Raw genomic sequence first — 21,956 nt, forward strand, 5'->3', positions numbered from 1 at the left:
AATACACATATATATTGCAACAATTGTCCCATCAGTAAGAAGTATTGCATTTTTAATATTAGATACAATAATGTGTTTTTAACTAAATTCAAATGGAATGCCCAAACTCAAATACTGAGAAAATACAAATATTGAATCCTCAGTTTAAAAATCATCAAACCACACTAATCCTAGAACAAAGTTAATTGTTCAACCAAAAGCAAGCATACAAATTTACCAAATTTTGAACCTAATGAAATGAATAAAGAGTTGTTGGAAGGAGATAAGGAAGAAGGAATGGCTTGGGAATGCATATAAAGATGAGAACAGAAATTCAATCCAATAATAAGGATAAACCGAATTCTTGCTAATCCTAATCTGTAAAGTAGATAACTAAAAGTGTAGTAATCCACTCCTATAAAATAGGAGAATAGATAGGAGATTTTTTAAGGGTTTTCTGTACAATATTTCCATAGTTCAATGAATCATTCAAGGTGGAATGTTTTCATAATTCTCTACCTAATTCTTTCACAGTATCAGAGTCACGTTCTTGTGGCACCCGATAGCTTGCGTTCTAGTTCATATAGGACTCCTAAGCTCACGGTATAGCTGAGAATCAAGCAGCAAGTGAGACTTCCACCGCAAGTCCTCTTCCAATGAAAAATACTCAAATTCCAATCACTCCAACAGCTCTCAAATAGCCATTCTCTTCAAATCACTCTACACAAACTGAATGGAACCAACTTCAAAGAGTGGTCCCAATCTGTTTTGTTGGTAGTTCTAGGGAAGGGAAAAGTAGGCTACCTAACAGGAGCTATTTCAAAGCCAAGTCACGAGGTAGCAACCTATGGTGTATGGGAGGCAAAGAATGCCATTATTATAGCATGGTTAGTCAATTCCATGGAACCCAAAATTGGAAGAACTTATCTATTCTACAAGACAACTAGTGAGATCTGGAATGTTGTCCAAGAAATCTACTTAGACCTTGAAAACACAACCCAAAGTTTTCAAATCCGATCAATCATCCAAACCACAAAGCAAGGTACAAATTCAATTACTGAGTACTACAATATTTTAACTGAATTATGACAGAAGATGGACCTTTTCTATGAGATTAAATGGGAGTGTTCAGAAGATGGAAGAAAATATGACAAGATGGTGGAGAAAGAAAGGGAATTTGATTTCCTACATGGCTTAAACTCGGATTTAGATAAGGTAAAAGGCAGATTACGCAGGACAAAGCCCTTCCCATCTATGAGAGAGGTCTTTGTTGAAGTAAGACGAGAAAAGAGTAGGAAGAAGATAATGTTACCAGCATCAGGGCATTCAAACAATGAGATATACACTCAAAACTCTACCCTACATATTTCACGTGTAAGATTTCCTTCTACAGCTAAAGGAGAAGTCCAGAAAGATAAACAATCGTGTGACCACTGCAACAAACCCTATCATACTAGGGAAACCTGCTGAAAAATCCATGGAAAGCCAGCAAATTGGAAGCCAAGGAATCAAAGAAAAGGAGGTCAATCTGCATACATGATAGAAGCTGAAAAAAGGGAGTTCAACTAATGTCACTTTAACAGCTGATCAATCAAAGGTTTTACACCAATTAATCAGCCAAACTAAGGTGAATAAGGTTGATAATACTGACAACATAAATCCGATGGTATCCCTAGCAAAACAAGGTGATACAAATTACTCTCTACTCTCTCAAAAGTTCTCCACAAACGTTTGGATCATAGATATGGGAGCATCAGATCACATGACAGGGTCTCTAAAAATCTTATCCAATTATGAACCTTGTGATCAAGGAATTGTTGTTTTTATGGCTGATGGTATAACCTCTTTAGCCAAAGGAAGAGGGATAGCTTACATAGCAAAATTAACTTTAAAATCAGTACTTTATTGTCGTGTACCTAGGGTTTAGCCTAGGATTGGATTGTAAATCGGAAAAATCCAATGGATTTAGGACCAAGAACAGAATGATTGGAGGGGGAAATTGGATAGAAATGGGAAAAGATAACAGATAGAAATGAGGGGGAGAGTTGAAGATCATAACAGAGTGAGAGAAATTGTCGAAACGGGAGGAAGAAATCAGAGAGAATTTGAGAAAGAAAAATAGGATTCAATTATCATTCAACATATTCATCTCATTCATTTACAGTAGCCTTTTATAGGCATATCAGGCTCCTAACTACATGCATAACAACACCCATGTGCTTCTAACCAATTGCTAAAATATCTCTTAACAACTATTATAAGCCTATTACCATATTACCTCTCTATTGTTCCTAGGGTTATGACAATTTCCCCTTCCTTGAGAGAGTTCTTGTCCCTAAGAACTTGCAGTAAGCAAGCATTGCTCTTCATCCAATCCTAGCCTTCTCTATCTAGTTTTTCTTTCTTTCTTTCTTTCCCCTTCTAGGCCACTTTCTTTTCACCTTTATGTTCTTTATGTTTTGCCTTTCCTACCAAGGTAGAGTGCATTCTTCGAGAGTCCTTATATAGAGATTATGCCAGTGAGTTGTAGTAACAACCAATCCAACAGCAACCTCCTCTTCCATCTTCTCCCAGACTTGGTGGCAATCCTTCTATTCCGTCCAATTAAGTTGTTCCTTCCCTGCCAAAACCAGCACTAGAGACTATTTGATACCTACTTTAACCCAAGTCAAGGATAACTCAACCTACTTCGGAACCAAAATCTCAACGAAAGAATGTCTTTTCTCAACCTTTAGCTTCTTCCTTGGGTCCAAGTCCTTGATCAGTGTTTATCTAAGTGCATCAGCCTTAGGATCAGTTTCCGTAGAGCCAATATACGATTGTTCAGGTCCTAGTTGTTCCATCAGACCTTCTTTAACTACATGTGGACCATCACAATCATGACCCCGTCTAGGATAGATGTCACAGGCATCGCCATTCTTAGCTCCAATCTAATTTAGAGACTGATTATCACCTGAATCATCAGCTTCCTGCTCTTGTAAAATGTGGTCTACACCAATCTCCTTATCCAATCTTCTTTCATCTTCGCAATCCTGAATTTCCATTGACAAGTTCGCTTCAATTACAGCGCCCACATCTTTAATATTGAATGAAGTTTCAGTCAGAACCTCCTGATTCCATGCAAATAATCCAGCAACTCCTTTATCTTCGTGTTTGTTGGAATTTTCCTCTACATGAACTTCCTTTTCAAATATATCCAATGGTCCCTTTGCATCTGCTGCCCTATCCATCTGACTATTACCAATTCCCTTTGGATAATGCCATTCACCACCAATATCATCTCTGATGTTGCAGTCATCCTTCTTGATAATTCTACCTAAATTAAAATACTCCTTCTATACATGCTCGGAGGTCAGCAGTGAATCAATTTCCCGCCATTCTTGACTTCTCTTTTAGCTGCTCCATTTTAAGGAATTCCTCTCGGTTAAAACTTCGCGATAATCATCGAAAAAGTCAGTAGGAAAGCGATAGTGATACTTCTTAATCAGTATCATCACAAACTCTTGTAGCTACTAGTGTAACATACAGTCAAATTCCTCGCACGTTCCATGTATCCCACTACTTGTTTCCTTGTGCCTTTGACTAAATTGATTATCAATTTTCTTTTCCCATGTCCCAAGATTCTGGCCAAACTCCTCATGATTTCTATTGAATCCAACTGGAAACGCAGCATTCTTTCTACTACAATTGAGATCCTCTTTATTTCACCCTGATGTCATCTGCCATCATAATTCAAATCACTGATGGGATCGTTAACCAAGGTTTAAATCTAGATGATTCTATTAAGGATCAAACAGATGTTATTACCCATTGGAATTGAGAAGCGATCGTTCCAGGAGTCTATAAACTCGCTTCCAAGTCAAACCTGATTCCGGCACAGGATAAGTCGCACGTTACAATGACTTTGATCGGCCTTTAAGTGTCGCCCAGGGCTATAAATTCTCCGACTCACATGTTGTAATAATTCCCTATACTTGCTGGAATCACCATCAGACTCGCCTTCCTTGATCAATTGTGCAGATTCACAATTGAGAGTCACCGAAGGCACTGCCGGAACCAACTAGCCAAGTAACCCCTAGCACAATCTCCCGAATGGATCAACTCCAATCACACCACCAAAAATGGATCGACTCCATTATTTAATCAATTCAATGATGTTTCCTAAATCGCCTCATGCGACCCATTCCGTTCCACAACCAATCACCAATTAGCTTCGTCAACTTGGACAGAACTCCCGTTCTAGTTGCAATTCATCCTAGCTATCCGCATCACCACCTTCAACGAACTCCCGCACCAATTGATCGTCTCTGTTACTCACTTGGCACCACTCTAGCACATTAATCGACTCTAGCGCAACCCACGCTTGCTAAATTTCGCAATCGATAATCAACAGCTGGCTTCATCTTTAGGACTCGAACACACTTCTGGAATTCTCAAGCCGAGAGCCAATCCTCCGTTGAAATCACGAGAAGCTAAATTCGCCTGCAAATTTGAATACGGATCGACGATCGCCTGTGGAATTAGCTTCGCTACATTACGGCTATAAATCGCCCATCACGCTTTTGCTGTGCTACTATGATCTGCCTTCAAATTCGAAATCGCAACTACCTATCTGTCGTCAATCACCTCCATGCATCGGAATCTAATTCCGAGAATCAATGGTCGAGAATTAATCCTCGACCGGGAGGCCCACCCAAACTCGCTGGAATGCTTGAACTCACCGAGTTCGTTGAATCACCGGACCCCTAGACTTTAATTACTGCAATTGATTTCACCAGCCTTCAAATTGAATCGAAACCATAACTAAGGATTAACTGCTCTAATTCCAATTGTCGTGTACCTAGGGTTTAGCCTAGGATTGGATTGTAAATATGAAGTATCCAATGGGTTTAGGACCAAAAACAGAATGATTAGAGGGGGAAATTGGACAGAAATGGGGAAAGATAACAGATAGAAATGAGGGGGAGAGTTGACGATCATAACAAAGTGAGAGAGAAATTATCAAAACGAGAGGAAGAAATCAGAGAATTTAAGAAAGAAAAATAAGATTCAATTATCATTCAACATATTCATCCCATCCGTTTACAGTAGCCTTTTATAGGCATACCAGGCTCTTAATTGAATGCATAACAACACCCATGTGCTTCTAACCAACTGCTAAAATATTTCCTAACAACTATTATAAACCCATTACCATATTGCCCCTCTATTGCTCCTAGGGTTATAACATTTATGTACCTGATTTAACATGTAATCTGCTATCAATAAGTAAATTAACCAAAAAAAAGGGTTGTGTAGTAACATTTTCTCAATCTCTTTGTGTTTTTCAAGACATATCCTCGGGGAAGATGATTGGCAGTGCTGAGGAGAAGGGAGGACTTTACCAAATTTCAAGACTTGATCATCCTACCGAATTTAGGTCATCTATTCAATCCTCTTTGGCTACTATTTTAGAATCTGACGTAATGTTATGGCATCTGTTAAAGCATTTGTTCTAGATTAGAGTTTGTAATAGTAGGGATATTTTCATATAATGTTTCTACTGTATTTCTAGAAGGATTTTATTAATTTTCTAGGGCTGACCAAGTTAGTTGTAACTGCTAGTTTTGGGCAGTCGGTCAAGGGCCTTTTCTCCTATTAGTTTCTTATATATAGAGTCGGAGGAGAAGGCTTTTGTGTGGCTTTTCTTTCTCGGGTTTATTGATCTGTCTTGGGGTAAGATTGAGTAGTGAGGAAGAGTGAATATCTTTCTTGTATCAACTCTATATGGCTTTCAGGTATTTTGGGCTAGGTGAGAGTTGAGTTTGAGTGCTTTGTAATCTTGTATTATCGTTCAAGATAGTGGATTAGTGGGGGTGAAAGCCAAGCTAGATGTACGTCTTCTTTAAGACCGAACCAAGCTGGATGTAGGTCTTCTTTAAGACCGAACCAGGGTAAATTCTTGTGTTCTTGATTGGTTATTGTTTTGTTTTCTGATTGATGGTTGTTTGCGAGTCAGGGAGAGACTTCATTTGAGTGTTTTTGAGTGATCCTTAAAGAGTGAGATCTCGGTTAACAATTTGGTATCAGAGCTAGTCACCTTTGGATTGGATCAACGCCTCAAAAATCTCAAGTCGCAGGAGGCAATCTTAGGTAAATCAAGAAATGGCGCCAATTGCCTCTCGGTCAGATATTGACAAGTTCAATGGGAGCAATGATTTCGGCCTATGGAAAATCAAGATGGAGGCACTACTTTGCAGTCTCGGACTGGAGGATGCACTGGAACAAGAAGAAGCAGAAAAGGGAGAATCAACTGGGAAAGAACTTCAAACCCTAACTGCTGAACAAAGTGAGGCGTGGGTGCATATCAAGAAAAAGGCCTATAGCCTCCTCATTCTGAGCCTTGGAGATAAAGTGCTTAGGGAGGTATCTAGGCTGAAGTCTGTGGCAGAAGTTTGGAAGAAATTGGAGGATCTATACCTCAAGAAGACCCTTTCCAGCCGGTTATTTCTCAAAGCCAGGTTTTTCAATTTTAAAATGCATGAAAACCAGAAACTCCAGGATCACTTAGATGACTTTAACAAGTTATGTTTAGACCTAGAAAACATAGATGTTAAGTATGAAGAAGAAGACAAAGCCTTAGTTCTCCTATATTCTTTACCCAAGTCCTATGAGAATTTTGTAGATATTCTTCAACATGGTAGGGATAAACTATCTTTAGAGGATGTTATAGGGGCTTTAAATTCTAAAGATTTAAGGATAAGGATGGATAGTAAATCATCTCCAGCAGATGCATTAACTGCAAGATCTAGAAATCCTAAGAAAGACTCTAAGAACAAAGGTAAATCTAGATCTAAATCTAGAAATGGAAAAGGGCCGATTAAGTGTTATTATTGTCAACAAAAGGGTCACATTAAAAGGCATTGTCCTAAAAGGAAGAAGGACTACGCCGAAAAGGAAAAATCTGATGGTGAGGTAAATGTTTGTGATACCGATTATGATAGTGCTGATGCACTAACTGTTAGTGACAACTATGACAGCCAAGATTGGGTCTTGGACTCAGGCTGCTCTTTCCACATGACTCCTAAAAAGCAATGGATCCAAAATTTCAAAGAAATTAATGGAGGAAAGGTTCTGTTAGGAAATGATTCTGAATGTAAGGTCAAAGGGGTAGGAGATGTAAAATTAAAGATGCATGATGGGACTCACAGAACCCTCACTGCAGTAAGGTATGTTCCGGATCTTAAGAGAAACTTGGTTTCTCTTGGGGAATTGGATAGATGTGGATATAAATTCAGAGGTGAGGGTGGAGAAATTAAAATTCATAAAGGCTCCCTGGTATGCATGAAGGCTGTTTTAAGAAATGGAATTTATTTTCTTCAAGCAACCACTTTAAGTGGCGAAGCAGCCAGTGTAAGTTGTAATTCCCATGACAAGGCAAAGTTGTGGCATCTAAGGATGTCACACATTAGTGAGCAAGGGCTCAAGGAACTTGCCAAACAAGGGATATTAGAGATAGGTCAGTCCCTAGACCTAGGCAAATGTGAATCCTGCATTTATGGGAAGGCAACTAAGATTAAATTTAGCAAAACAGCAATCCACTCATCAAAGGCACCCCTAGATTACATTCATTCAGACCTATGGGGCCCAGCTCAAACTATGACTCATGGGGGCTCCCGATACTTCTTATCCATTATAGACGACTTTTCAAGAATGCTTTGGGTATATGTTCTAAAGTCTAAGGATAATACCTTTGAATCCTTTAAGACATGGAGGAAAATGGTAGACAATCAAGTGGGCAGAAAAATAAAAGTTATTAGGACTGATAATGGGCTAGAGTTTTGCAATAGGGATTTTGACCAAATGTGCAAAGAGGGAGGCATAGTTAGACACTTGACAGCCCCCGGAAACCCTAAGCAAAACGGGTTGGCTGAGAGGATGAACCGCACCTTGCTAGATAGAGTAAGATGTATGCTCTTTCATGCAAGTTTGCCAAAAGCATTTTGGAGTGAGGCTGTGTCTACAGCAGCCCATATCATTAATAGATCACCCTCTGTAGCCATTAACTTCCAAACACCATATGAAAGGTGGACAGGTCACAAACCTAGCTTATCTCACCTAAAAGTGTTCGGATGTTTAGCATACGCACATATAAAACAAGGGAAGCTAGAGCCTAGAGCCAAGAAATGCCTATTTATAGGCTATCCCTCAGGAGTTAAGGGTTATAAGCTCTGGAATCTAGAATTAGATGGTCCTAGGACTATAGTCTCAAGAGATGTGACATTTGATGAGTCTTCTACCATTAAGTTTAGCAACCTTAAAACTCAGCATAGTCTAGAAAAGGGTAAAGGAGCTGTCCAAGTTGAAATCCCAGGTGTAAGCCCAGAAGATACCCCAGAACCATCTGAATCTGCATATGAGTCTCAGGAAAATAACCTTGATAATGATCAGGCTATTGATCAAGCCCCAGAGCCTTCACATCATGATGAAGATGAGGAAGACAGTGATGCAGATTCCAGTTTAGGTGATAAACCAAATTTGAACAGATATAGTGTTGCTAGGGATAGGCAACCTAGGGTCCGAAAACCTCCCAAAAGATTCGGTTATTCTGATCTGGTAGCTTATGCATTTACCAGTGCAACCGAAATAGGAGGGGAAGAACCTCTCACTTATGAAGAGGCAATAGCTTCTAAGGATGCTGGAAAATGGCAAGAAGCCATGAAGTCTGAAATAGAGTCTTTGAATAAAAATCAGACTTGAGAATTGGTTGAAAAACTAAAGGGGCAGCGCATAGTAGGCTGCAAGTGGCTATTTAAAATAAAGGAAGGGGTAGGAATTAACCCTAAGCCTAGGTATAAGGCTAGGCTGGTTGCTAGGGGGTTTACTCAAGTTCAAGGCATTGATTTTAATGAAGTTTTCTCTCCTGTTGTGAGGCATACATCTATAAGGGTCCTTTTAGCCATAACAGCCCACTTAAATCTAAATTTAGAGCAGATGGATGTTACCACTGCTTTCTTCCATGGGGACTTAGAAGAGAAGATTCTAATGGATCAACCAAAGGGTTTTGAAGCTAAAAGAGAGGTGGAGAAGGTATGTTTGCTTAAGAAATCCTTATATGAACTTAAGCAGTCCCCAAGGCAATGGTACCGTAAGTTTGATATGGTTATGATTAGCCAAGGGTATTTGAGAAGTTCCTATGATAGTTGTGTGTATTATAAGCATATTTCCCCTAACATTTCAGTGTATTTGCTTTTATATGTGGATGACATGCTCATTGCAAGTCAATCCCATCAAGAAATCCAACTTCTAAAGAAAAGATTGAAAGCTGAATTTGAAATGAAAGAGTTAGGTGAAGCTAAGAAAATTCTAGGAATAGAAATTTCTAAAGACACTCAACATAGGAAGATATACCTATCTCAAATGTCCTATTTAGCTAAGGTGCTATCCAAGTTTAAAATGTCGAATGCAAAGGCAGTTGGTGTGCCTTTTGCACCCCATTTTAAATTGTCTTCAGACCAGTCCCCTAAAAGTGAAGGAGATAGGAAGGAAATAAGTCATATCCCATACTCTAGTGTGGTATGAAGCCTAATGTATAGTATGGTATGTACTCGGCCAGATTTAGCTCATCCTATGAGTGTTGTGAGCCGGTTTATGGCAAATCTAGGGAAAATTCACTGGAATGCAGTGAAATGGATGCTTAAATATCTAGCTAGAACCCTAAATCATGTCCTAACATATGGTGGTGCTAAGATAGGAGTTCAACCTAGTATCCTAGGCTATTCAGATGCAGATTATGCTGCTGATATAGACAAAATGAGGTCCACAATTTGTTGGATATTTAGATTATGGAACTCTACAATTAGTTGGAAATCAAGTCTCCAACATGTTGTAGCTTTGTCTACAACCGAGGCAGAATATATAGCCCTCTCGGAAGCTTTTAAAGAGGCTATATGGCTTAAGGGTTTAGTTAGTGAACTCCTAAGTTTAGATGTTAAAGCAACCTTGTTATGTGATAGTCAAAGTGCCATACATTTATCTAAAAATCAGGCTCACCATGAAAGGACAAAGCACATAGATGTTAGATTTCATTTTATAAGAGAATTGATTGAAAATAAATTTGTTTTCTTATCCAAAGTGGCAAGTGAAAATAATGCAGCAGATATGTTTACAGAGCCAGTTCCAGCAGCCAAGCTTCATCATTGTTTGAAGATTATTCAGCTGGGTCTTGCAGGAAACTAAAGATTGCTAGATTCTGGAGAAGTCTAATCAAGTCAAATGGGTGGAGAATTTGTTAAAGCATTTGTTCTAGATTAGAGTTTGTAATAGTAGGGATATTTTCATGTAATGTTTCTGCTGTATTTCTAGAAGGATTTTATTAATTTTCTAGGGCTGACCAAGTTGGTTGTAACTGCCAGTTTTGGGCAGTCGGTCAGGGGCCTTTTCTCCTATTAGTTTCTTATATATAGAGGCAGAGGAGAAGGCTTTTGTGTGGCTTTTCTTTCTCGGGTTTATTGATCTGTCTTGGGGTAAGATTGAGCAGTGAGGAAGAGTGAATATCTTTCTTGTATCAACTCTATATAGCTTTCAGGTATTTTGGGCTAGGTGAGAGTTGAGTTTGAGTGCTTTGTAATCTTGTATTATCGTTCAAGATAGTGGATTAGTGGGGACAAAAGCCAAGCTGGATGTAAGTCTTCTTTAAGACCGAACCAGGGTAAATTCTTGTGTTCTTGATTGGTTCTTGTTTTGTTTTCTGATTGCTGGTTGTTTGCGAGTCAAGGAGAGACTTCATTTGAGTGTTCTTGAGTGATCCTTAAAGGGTGATATCTCGATTAACAGCATCAACGATTAGGACACCCTAGCTTTTGAGTATCTTAAAATTTTGTATACTTCTATTTCCAGCAATAAAATTCAGAATTTCCATTGTGAACATTGTATTATTGCAAAACAAACTAAGAGCTCTCATCCAAATCATATCTATAAACCCTCAAAACCATTCCATTTGATTCATAGTGATGTTTAGGGACCAACTAGGACTCCCAATCTAACTAACACTAGGTGGTTCATCACATTTATAGATGACCAGACAATAGTTAGCTGGGTATTCCTAATGAAAGACAAATCTAAAGCCTACCTTGTTTTCAAAAGGTTTCATCCAATGATTCAAAATGTCTTTCAATCATCTATTCATATATTGACACTTGATAATGGCCGAGAATACTTTTCCAATGAATGAAATCAATACCTAACCGAGCATGGTATTATTCACCAAAGCCTCCCCCCCCCCCCCCCCCCCCCCCCCCCAAATGGTAGCTGAAAGAAAAAACCACCATCTTCTTGAGACAGTGAGGGTTTTAATGTTTACCCAATCAGTTCCATATACCTATTGGGGAGAACCTGTTCTTACAGCAGCTTACCTCATCAATAGGCTTCCTTTTAAAATTTGGGAGTTTAAAACTCCCTTGGATGTCTTTCTTGAATCTTTCCCTCACCATACCAAAGTTCTAAGCTCCCTTTCCCCTAAGGTTTTTTGATGTAGTATTTTTGTACACAAAAACCAACTTACTCAATCCAAATTAGACCCAAAAGCACTCAAGTGCAATTTTGTTAGATAATCTTCCACTCAGAAAGGATATAAATGCTATAATTCCACTACCTGAAAGTTTATTGTGTCTTGTGATGTCTCTTTTATCAAGCATCAACCATTTTTCAAGACAACTCCTTGCAAAAGAATACCTCCAATGCTAAAGATTATTGGAATCAAACCTATTGGTCCTACTCCCACTTCAAACCATGATCCATTACCTGCTCCTATTCTTGATCCTGAAACATCTAATGACATTCTTGAATACAGTTCATATTTTATTCCTTCAACCCTAAGCCATCAAGGAGGAGAGAAAGAGAACACCAAAATTCTAGAAGATGATCAGGTCCAAAATAAGCCACCATTAAAGGTTTATTCCAGAAAGCCTCATGATCCTCAAGCAACCAAATTATCTAACCTAGAGATAAGTCCAGAAAATATGGCTGCAAGTGATGCTGAGGCACTAAACAGGATGGAACATGAAGGAGGTAACAAAGAAGATGATCTAGGTATCCCAATTGCTCTAAGAAAATGGGTAAGATCCTGCACAAATAATCCTATTTCTAATTTTTTGAGATACTCAAAATTATCTTCTCAATTCAAATCATTCACTGTTAGTCTGGACAGTATGGCTACTCTTAGAGACATTTATCATGCACTACAAAATGATAGATGGAAGGCAGGAGTGATGGAAGAAATGCAAACCTTAGAAAAGAATGCTACGTAGGAAGGTGTAAACCTACCAGATGGAAAGAAGACAATAGGTAGCAAATGGGTGTTCACTGTGAAGTATAAAGCTGATGGGAGTATTGACAAGTACAAGGCTAGACTTGTGGCCCAAGGTTTTACTCAAACTCAAGGCTTGGACTACGAGGAAACATTTGCTCCAATAGCTAAGCTAAATTCCATCCGGGTATTGTTATCTTTGGCAGTAAATCTAGATTGGAGATTACATCAATTGGATATCAAAAATGCTTTTGTTGTAAACACTTGTATTAGATTAGCTTGGGTTATCTCAGGAGAGTTTTCTTTAGCTGTTAGCATTTGTATATCATTTGTTTTCTTCTAGAAGGATTGTTTCTAGAAGGGTTAGTTAGCAGATTTGTTAATTCGGTTAGTTGTTTGTAACTTACGATATTTTCAGATAGCTTTCTATTACCGCCTCTATGCTGTATAAATAGAGGTCGGGTGTGAGTATTTAGAGCAGACTTTATTCTGTCTTGGATGAGAGGGAGAGAGGAGTATGCGCAAGTTCTACTTGAGTACTAAGAGGGTATATCTTTGTATGTTGGGTAGGGAAACTCTCAGCAGTTCTAGGTATAAGGTTGGAGAGATTATTGAGTGCATGTAATCCTTCAAGTTTCATTCAAAATAGTGAAGATAAAGTGCCTAGGGCAGTCTAGATGTAGATCTTGTTAAAAGACCGAACCAGGATAAATTTCTTGGTGTTCTTACTTCTCGTTTTGTGATTGTTGTTCTGATTGTTTCGTCAATCTTGTGTATCATCAAGGTGAGTAAATTCTGAGAGAGGTTTTCGTTGTGAAGAGGAGTGTTATTGAGAGTTAGAAAGCTGGGAGATTATTCCAACAGCTTTCTTGAATGGTCAGCCGGACGAAGAAATGTTCATACGAATACCACCTGGTTTTGAGGAGAACGACACAAGAAGGAAGGTATGCAAGCTGAAGAAATCATTGTATGGTCTTAAACAATCCCCTAGGGCATGGTTTAAGAGATTCACTGACACCTTACATCAGCTCAGATACAAGCAAGGGCAGGCAAATCACACTCTCTTCACAAAGATGATGGGAAAAGAACAGTGTTGATAGTGTATGCAGATGATATCATCATCACGGAAGACAACAACCAAGAGATTGAAAAATTAAAGCATCAGCTAAGGGAATTATTTGAGGTAAAAGATTTGGGATAATTAAGATACTTCCTAGGATTGGAAGTAGCTAGAAGCAAGGAAGGTATATTCATAACTCAAAGGAAATACACCTTAGATTTGCTAAGAGAAACAGGTAAACTAGGGTGTAAACCAGCAAGTACTCCCCTAGAGCCCAATTGGAAGAATAAATAAGGAAAAGAAGAGTATCAAGTTGACAATAGGAAGATATCAACGCCTAGTTGGGAAGCTCATCTACTTATCACACACAAGGCCTAATATAGCATATGCTATAAGCATTATCAGCCAATATATGCATCTTCCTACTAAAAGACATCTTGAAGCAACTTACAGTATCCTTAAGTATCTCAAAGGAACACCCGGAAAGGGGCTAATGTTCAAGAAAAATTAGGATAGAGGAATCTGTGGCTATGTTGATTCAAATTGGGCAAGCTCTATTGATGATAGTAGATCCACATTAGGGTATTGTACCAAGCTATGGGGAAATCTACTGACCTGGAGAAGCAAAAAACAACATGTTGCTGCTCGCAGCAATGCAGAGGCTGAGTATCGAGCCATTGCTCAAGGTATTTGTGAAATAATATGGATAGAAAGGTTGATGAAGGACTTATCTATGCCTATATAATCTCCTAAATTATTTTACAGTGATAGCAAATCAGCTATCAGCATTGTGAATAATCTGATACAACATGATTGGATGAGGCATGTGAAAATTAACAGACATTTTGTCAAGCAAGATATGGAAAGAGAAGACATAAGACTCACTTATATTCCTACTGAAGATCAAGAAGCAGATATCTTGACTAAAGCAATGCAAAAACATGGCTTTGAATTGCTTAGAGGCAAGCTGGGAATGATTGACATCTATTCACCAGCTTGAGGGGGAGTATTGGAAGGAGATAAGGAAGAAGGAATGGCTCGGGAATGCAAATAAAGATGAGAACAGAAATTGAATTCAAGAATACGGATAAAGTGAACTCTTGCTAATCCTAATCTATAAAGTAGATAGCTAAAAGTGTTGTAATCCACTCCTATAAAATAGAAGAATAGATAGGAGATTTATTAGCAGATTTTTTAGGAGTTTTCTATATACATATTTCCATAGTTCAATAAATCATTCAAGGTGGAATGTTTTCATAATTCTCTACCTAATTCTCTCAAGAGTTACATTATCATTCAAGTGGTCACCTATATGTCATTCTCAGTTTGATTCTTGTTCTGATTCTACACGACATTTGTTGCCTACAGAAGCTGTTTTAAACCCTGCAAAATTATTGTTGCCTACAGAGCTTGACTTGAGGAGGAATGTAGAAGAGTTAGCTAAATGATAGTAGGCCTTTTCTCTTGGTAATAGGAGTTTGTTTTATGTTCTGATGTATCTTGTGTATAAATAGCTTAGTCAGTCTTGTAATGTGGAGTATTCAGTTTATTCTTCAATAAGATTTGCTCGAGGTATTTTTCATCTTGAGATCTTTCTTTTCTTCCTACCTTGAAGCTCTCGCTTCACTAAAGCACGCTGCTATAGTTGTTCTCTTTCTTCCTCTCCCTTGTACTACTATTTATCAATAAATTCAGGGAATGTAACATTGAAGATAGAGAATCAAGTAAACCATAAGTTAAGCAGATTAGAGCAAGATAATAAATGGATCAAGAACAAACCAGAGTCTGTGATGCTTCTGAATGATTAACATCAGAAGCATTCTCAGCAGAGGATGTACTAGGTGCATCTACAGGCAATGCATCATGACTAATAATTGAATTGTTTTCCTGTTTCTCACTTGTTTCCCTTGAACTGAAGATATTGGTTAACAAAGCAGCGTCTCCATCACTGTTAACAGAAGTGTTAACAGAAGAAAGGTCAATCTTAAAGACCTCTGCCAGACATTCCTTAGCCACCTCAAGGCCTTCAAGATCAACACCAGGAGCAGGTTCAACTGTACCAGAAAAAACCACCAGTGATGAAACAACTTAACAAAACAAAGGCATCTTGAAACCAGAACCAAGAAAAGAAAATAATTTTGTGTGAGCATTATGCATTTAAAATAGATTCAAAATACAGGTAGGCAGCATAAGTAGTTAGGGGCACCATATACTGCATGCATCATAAATTTGCACTAGACATGTTAATAACAAGCAATAGCTATGAGGAAGTAATTCTGCAATGCATCACTCTCCTGGAGCACTATGTGTGTCCAAAAACTGGGGAACTCTTTTATTTAATTTGCCACTTATCTGAATAGAGGTAACTTAACCAACCCAAGCCATGTCTTAACTCTTCATGTGCTAACTCGGTTAAGTTTAAAAAAGTAATCCCTAATCTCTAGCGGGAAACACCCTTAAGCAACAAACAACAACATATTCAGCCTTTATCCCACTATGTGGGGTCGGCTACATGAATTTTAGACTTCCATGTATTTCTGTCTTTTGTCATATCTTCATTTAGGCCCACACACTTCATATCAAACTTTAATGTCTCTCCAAAAGTCTTCTTGAGTCTGCCCCTATCTCTTTTTTTGACTAATTGTTCCATTTCATCAACTCTCCTCACATGAACATCTCTTGGTCTCCTTCTCACATGACCAAACTATCTTAGTCTAGTCTCTCTCATCTTCTCCTCGATTGGCACTACTTCTACCTTATTACAAATAACCTTATTTCTAATTTTATCTTTTCTTGTATGGCCGCACATCCATCTTAGCATCCTCATTCCGCTACGCTCGTCTTTTGCTCATGCTAGTATTTGACTGCCCAATATTTTGAGCCATATAACAAGACTGGTCTTATAGCTGTCTTATAGAATTTTCTTTTCAGTTTTAATGGGATTTTACCATCACATAACACCCCCGATGCATTTCTCCATTTTAGCCAACTTGCCTTAATTCTATGCGTGGCATCCTCGCGGATTTCTCCATCTTCTTGAATCATTAATCCCAAATATCGAAAATGGTCTTTTCTTTGTAAAATTTGGTCTTCCAATTTTATTACAACATTCTCCACCCTTAAGCATTATCTTCCCTCAATTGTCAATTTGCTTAAGGGTCATCAAAAATTATTTTCAAAGTGTTAGGATTGAACCTAATTAATCTCTTGATATTTTAGAAACATCATTTTCATTGTTTGGAAATATTTCCTTGATTTGGTGTCATCTAGTTTCATTACACAATTTAATGTTCTCTTGATTTATACATTGTAGTCCCTTTGACCTTTGTGTAATCAATTATTTAACTCATCGAATCTTCTCCAAAAATTGTACAGTATGTCGTTGGAAATCTCTTTCAAAAGACTACAACATATTAAAGTTTCATATCCATTTAATTTGTTGACCCTTCAATTAATTTCTCAAGTCAGTTGTTCCGTCCCTATTTTGAAACCTTCTCGTATTTAATCATTTACCAACCAAATCGTTTTGCTTGCTATATCTCATCGGAGAGATCTTTCAAAGAACTACAACTTACCAAAATTTAATTCAATACAACTCCATTTGACCCCTTAAATCATTGCTCAAATTTACTAGTTGGCGTGGTTTTCCTGCACCTAGTTCCAAAGTCGTCCTACAGTCAATGTTCAGCAGAGTCGACCAACAGTTGCCTGCCTGGACAGCAACCAATTTCCAAGGCATTTGGGAGCTGTACAATCGATTGACAGTTGACTGTCCAAGTGAAAGCCAATCTTCAAAACATTCTAAAACTCCACAATCAAGCCATAACCAACCCACAGCAATCTTTTTGGGGTTTTGGGATCCCCACAGTTGCCTGATAGCCAACTGTATCCCCCACTGTCATGGCCTTTTCGCTCCTTTTTCTTGACACTTTCACCATTTGCAGGCTCAGTTTCCTTAAGTCTTATTCATGCTATAAACTTTGTGTTTCACAGCTTTTCAATATTATTACATGACCATATTAGTGTACCAACTTTACCTAATGTCACCACTTTACTGAATGCTAACAAAATTTATAGAATAAACATTGATATAACATTTCATTCACCATTTTCACACAACACAAAAAGCTTGTCTTCAAGTTTCAACCTTCTCTTTCCCCTTCAAAGGTCCCACTTCATCAACTACACATTGAATTGTGAAGCTCATAGGGTGCAGGAGATATTGTGAGGACCATTGTAGCAGATTATTTCTCTACAATTGGTGGTTAGCAGTCAGTTACTGTTTCCTGGTTAGCAGTACATGTAGAAAAACAAACTGTATGAATTAGAATAATTCTTCCCTTTATTCCAGTATGTTACACTGAACAAGCCCAGAGGAATTGAGAATAAAACTCTAAGCAAAAAAAGGGTAAACGGAATTATCAGCTTCACATCTTACTATGTTACATGCTGCTTCTTTAAATACAGAAAATCTACCTAAAATCTAGGAATTTAAATTACAAATGCAACAATAGATAAGGAGAGAATTTTTCTCTTAAGTTTTCTCCTACTTTTTAGGAATAGCTGAAGCTTCATCTTTTCCTATTTCTTAGGAATGGCTGGGGCTTTATCTTCTTTTATTCAATTTGGTCTTCTTCCTCTCAACACTCCCCCTCAAGTTGGTGAATAAACGTCTTTCATTCCCAACTTGCCTCTAATTAACTCAAACCCTTGTTTGTTCATTGCCTTAGTGAGGATATCAGCTTCTTGTACACCTGTAGGAATATATATCAGATTGATACCACCATCTTCAATCTCTTGCTTAATGAAGTGTTTATCAATTCTCACATGTTTCTGTCGAAGCATCTCAAGTTTTGTAATAGTATTGTTTGCTGTTGCTGTTTTTGTTTTCGTATATTTCCTAGTGTTGTTTGTTTGTTATAGTATATATGTTATATTAGCATTAGTGTTGCTTTGTTGTATTAGTTATTGTTGAGGCGGTGCCTCTTTCATGTGTAATGAGCTTGCCTATTTAAGCAGCTCTTAGGTTCTTTCTCTAATGTTTCTCTAATGTTATGTCTTCACTTTCTCTACAATACAATTTACGACTCCTCTCCTTCTTTCTTCTCTCATGTTTGTTTATTTCATTTCTTTTCGCGCTAGGGTTTCCATTTCATGGTATCAGAGCCATTGCCCTAACCTAATGGCCTCAAATCACACTCTCAGCTCCTCCTTGATCTTCCTCCTCTTTATCAACCACTTCTCAATCTGATTTTTTAGTGGTTGCTAAAGCTTTCAATTTCATTCCAATCAAACTTGACTCCAATAACTACATCTTCTTGGAAAGCTCAACTTCTCGCCATAGCCCGAGCCTTTGATCTAGTGTCTTTCCTCAATAAAACGTCTCCTCCGGCAAAGTTTTTGCTCAATCCAGAAGGAGGAGAAGCGGCAATCAATCCGGAGTATTTGAGCGGGATCTGATCTAATCAGCTCCTATTGAGATGGCTCTTCTCCACCATCAATAAGAAAGTGCTTGCATAGGTGATTCACTGTAAATCATCTGTCGAGGTATGGATCTCTTTAGAAAACTTATATTCTCGTTAGATAATAGCAAAGTCATTTTAATTGAAATAGCAGTTAAGATCAATAAAGAAGGATTCACACTCTATAAATGACTATATACTAAATATTAAGACTATAGGACATGCTTTGGCAGTCATAAGAGAACTGTTGAATGACAAAGATCCATTGCTTGCTATACTTAATGAACTAGATCAAGGGTATGAAATGATTGTGAGCCTCATAGCATATCAAACGGACGAAATAGATCTGCAAAATGTGCAATATTTACTATTGATGCATGAACAAATGTTGTTTGTCAAGAATTCATCTCATTATGCTATAAATTTTGATGTTGTGTCTTCTATGCATGTGAACGTGACGTGACGTCAGTTCCTGCTACACAGAATAATAGCTTTGGTGGTAATAATAGAGGAGGATAATCTCAGAGAGGGGGTGGATCTGTTAATAGAGGAGGAGGGAGAGGTCGAGGTAGAGCTTTTAACAAGAGAGTTTATTGTCAATTGTGTGGGAAATCAGGGCATTTTGTGGATTGGTGTTATCACCGTTTTGATAGAAACTTCTAGCATGTGTCTAATCCAGTGTTATTAAAGGCGCACCTTGATACCAGGCGCAAGCCTGGTGCCTAGAACCGAACTAAGCGGGCGAGATCTGCCTAGGCGCGCCTGGGCACATCCAGGCCCTCAGGCGCAGCCTTGGGCTTAGGCATGCAAAGGCTGCACTTGGTTTGTTTTAATTGAATTTCAGTTTAATTTAGTTTAATTTTAGTATTTCTTGCTATATTTTAATCAAATCTAATCCTAATTCAAATTATACCTAAATAAAAGAAAGCAAGATATTCTGAAAAGCTGAATTCAAAGAGACTTAAAACAGAAGAAATCTCAAAAGTCAAGTTTGCAGCTGTCCTCTCCTCTCCCTTCTTGGCTATTCTCGACTATTCCTCTCCACGGCAGTCACGGCATAGCTCCAAGACAACCAGAACTCCTCCCCCTTCTCGGCTTTCCTCTCCCTCTTCAAACGAACGGCTGCAACGACACAGCCCTCCCTTCTCTCTCGGCTCTCCTCTCCCTATTCAAACAGATAGGACAGGCTGCACAGCCACCCTTCTTGGCTCTCCTCTCCCTTTTCAAACAGACAACACCCTTCTCGGCTTTTCTTGCCCTCTTCAAACGGACAACACAGCCTCACAACTCATCTCCCTTCTCAACTCTCCTCTCTCTTCTTCAAACGGACAACATAGCTACTGCATCATCTACCTTCTCGGCTCTCCTCTCCCTTCTTCAAACAGACAACCCAGCTTTAGTTAGCAACGAGAAACAACAAACATCAAACAAAGGAAACAACAAACAGTTTCCAGGTATGTTCATTGTTGTCTCCTCTCTTTATTTATTTTCTAGTTTCAAGTTACAAGTTTCAACACAAAGGGCAGCAAGCCAGCTGGCAACAACTGTTGATTTCTTATTGTTGTTGGATATTTATTTGTTCTTGGAGGAGTTATTTTATTACTCCTAATAGTTTATTACTATTCTATAAATAGAATAGTGGTCAGCAACTCTTAATAGCATGAGTTGCATGGCTCCAATGACCCTTAAGCCTTAGCAATTCTAACAGTTCAATACTGTTCATAAATAGAACAGTGGTCAGCTGCATCAGCACTCAATCCCATGAGTTGCATAGCTGCAATGACAAATGACCCTTTGCGGTATTTTTTATTTTTTTTTCTTAAGCCTTTAGAGTGGTATTGTTGTTGACATGTTGTGAATCTTGCAGGAATCAAAAATTTAAAATGTCATCCAACACTATTGATCCTAATCCTGATAGTAACTCTACTGGTAGAAGAAAAGATCCAGCATGGAAATATCATAGTTTGGTAAATCCCAAAGGCCTTAACACTTTCAAATGTAATTTTTGTGGGAAATTAACTAAATGAGGTGTATACAGAGCCAAACAGCAACTTGCTGGAGGTTATAGGAATGTTGAAATTTGTTCAAAATGTCCTCCTTATGTTAGAGACGAAATTAGAGAGTTTATGTCAAAAAAGAAAGGGAAGAATGACTTTGATGATATGCCAGATATTGATGATATAGACACACTAGGAGATGATGTTGATGAAATGGACGTAGGGGCCTTCCAAAGCCATGGTAAAAGGCCTATGCAAGGACAAGCATCATCTATGCAACAAAAAAAACAAAGGCAACAGCAAAAAGGGCCTCTTGATTTGTTTTTATCTGCTAAACCTAAAGTGAGTAATCAAAAGGATGCAAAAGGAAAGCAAACTACAATAGAAAGTCATGTCAACAAAGAGTTGAAAGAGAATGCATGTGTTTGGTTTAGTAGATGGATGTATGAAGCTGGTATACCATTTAATGCAGTCAATTACCCTAGTTTTAAGCCAACGATAGAGGTTGTTGGGCGAGCTGCTACGGGAATGAAACCCCTAAGTTTTCATGAGGTTAGAGTACCTTATCTTAAGGAGGAGGCGGAACACACAAAAGAAATTATGAAGAGTCATAGGGAGGAATGGACAAGATATGGATGTACAATCATGTGTGATGGTTGGAAGGATAAGCGAGATAGGTCTTTGCTCAACTTTTTGGTAAATAGTCCAAAGGGGAGTGTGTTTATTGAATCTATTGATACATCTTCCTATGCTAAAGATGGAATGAAACTTTACCAATTGCTTGACCGATTTGTGGAGGAGATAGGAGAAGCAAATGTTGTTCAAATTGTAATTGATAATGCTTCAGCTAATGTTCTAGCTGGTAAGTTTTACTTTTACTAATTTATTTTTTTCTTTTTAACTTTTATTGAAATTAAGGACTATTTTTTTCCTTGAATTAATATCTTGCAAGAGAGTTCTTAATGACTAAGCACAAGAATTTGTATTGGACGTCGTGTGCTGCCCATTGTTTAGACTTGATGTTGGAGGGCATTTTTAAAATTCCTAGACTTAAGAGCACATTTTAGAAGGCATGTTCGGTCAATGGGTACCTATACAGCTTTGCACAAGTATTAAATATGATGAGATCATTTACACAAAAAAGAGAGATGCTAAGACCTGGAAAAACAAGG

At 38.1% G+C, this 21,956-nt stretch overlaps 1 protein-coding gene across 2 annotated transcripts in view; it reads right to left on the minus strand.

The window, feature by feature from the left end:
- LOC127808810 (uncharacterized) overlaps positions 1–21,956 on the minus strand; it is an 84,392-nt gene that overhangs the window by 44,415 nt on the left and 18,021 nt on the right. For both annotated transcript variants that reach the window (XM_052347448.1, XM_052347447.1), the window contains exon 2: positions 15,105–15,379. In XM_052347448.1, the coding sequence (XP_052203408.1) occupies positions 15,105–15,379 (275 nt within the window). The remainder of the gene's footprint in view (positions 1–15,104; positions 15,380–21,956) is intronic.

This window comes from Diospyros lotus, chromosome 8 (assembly GCF_014633365.1).
Source record: "Diospyros lotus cultivar Yz01 chromosome 8, ASM1463336v1, whole genome shotgun sequence".
Taxonomy (NCBI): domain Eukaryota; kingdom Viridiplantae; phylum Streptophyta; class Magnoliopsida; order Ericales; family Ebenaceae; genus Diospyros; species Diospyros lotus.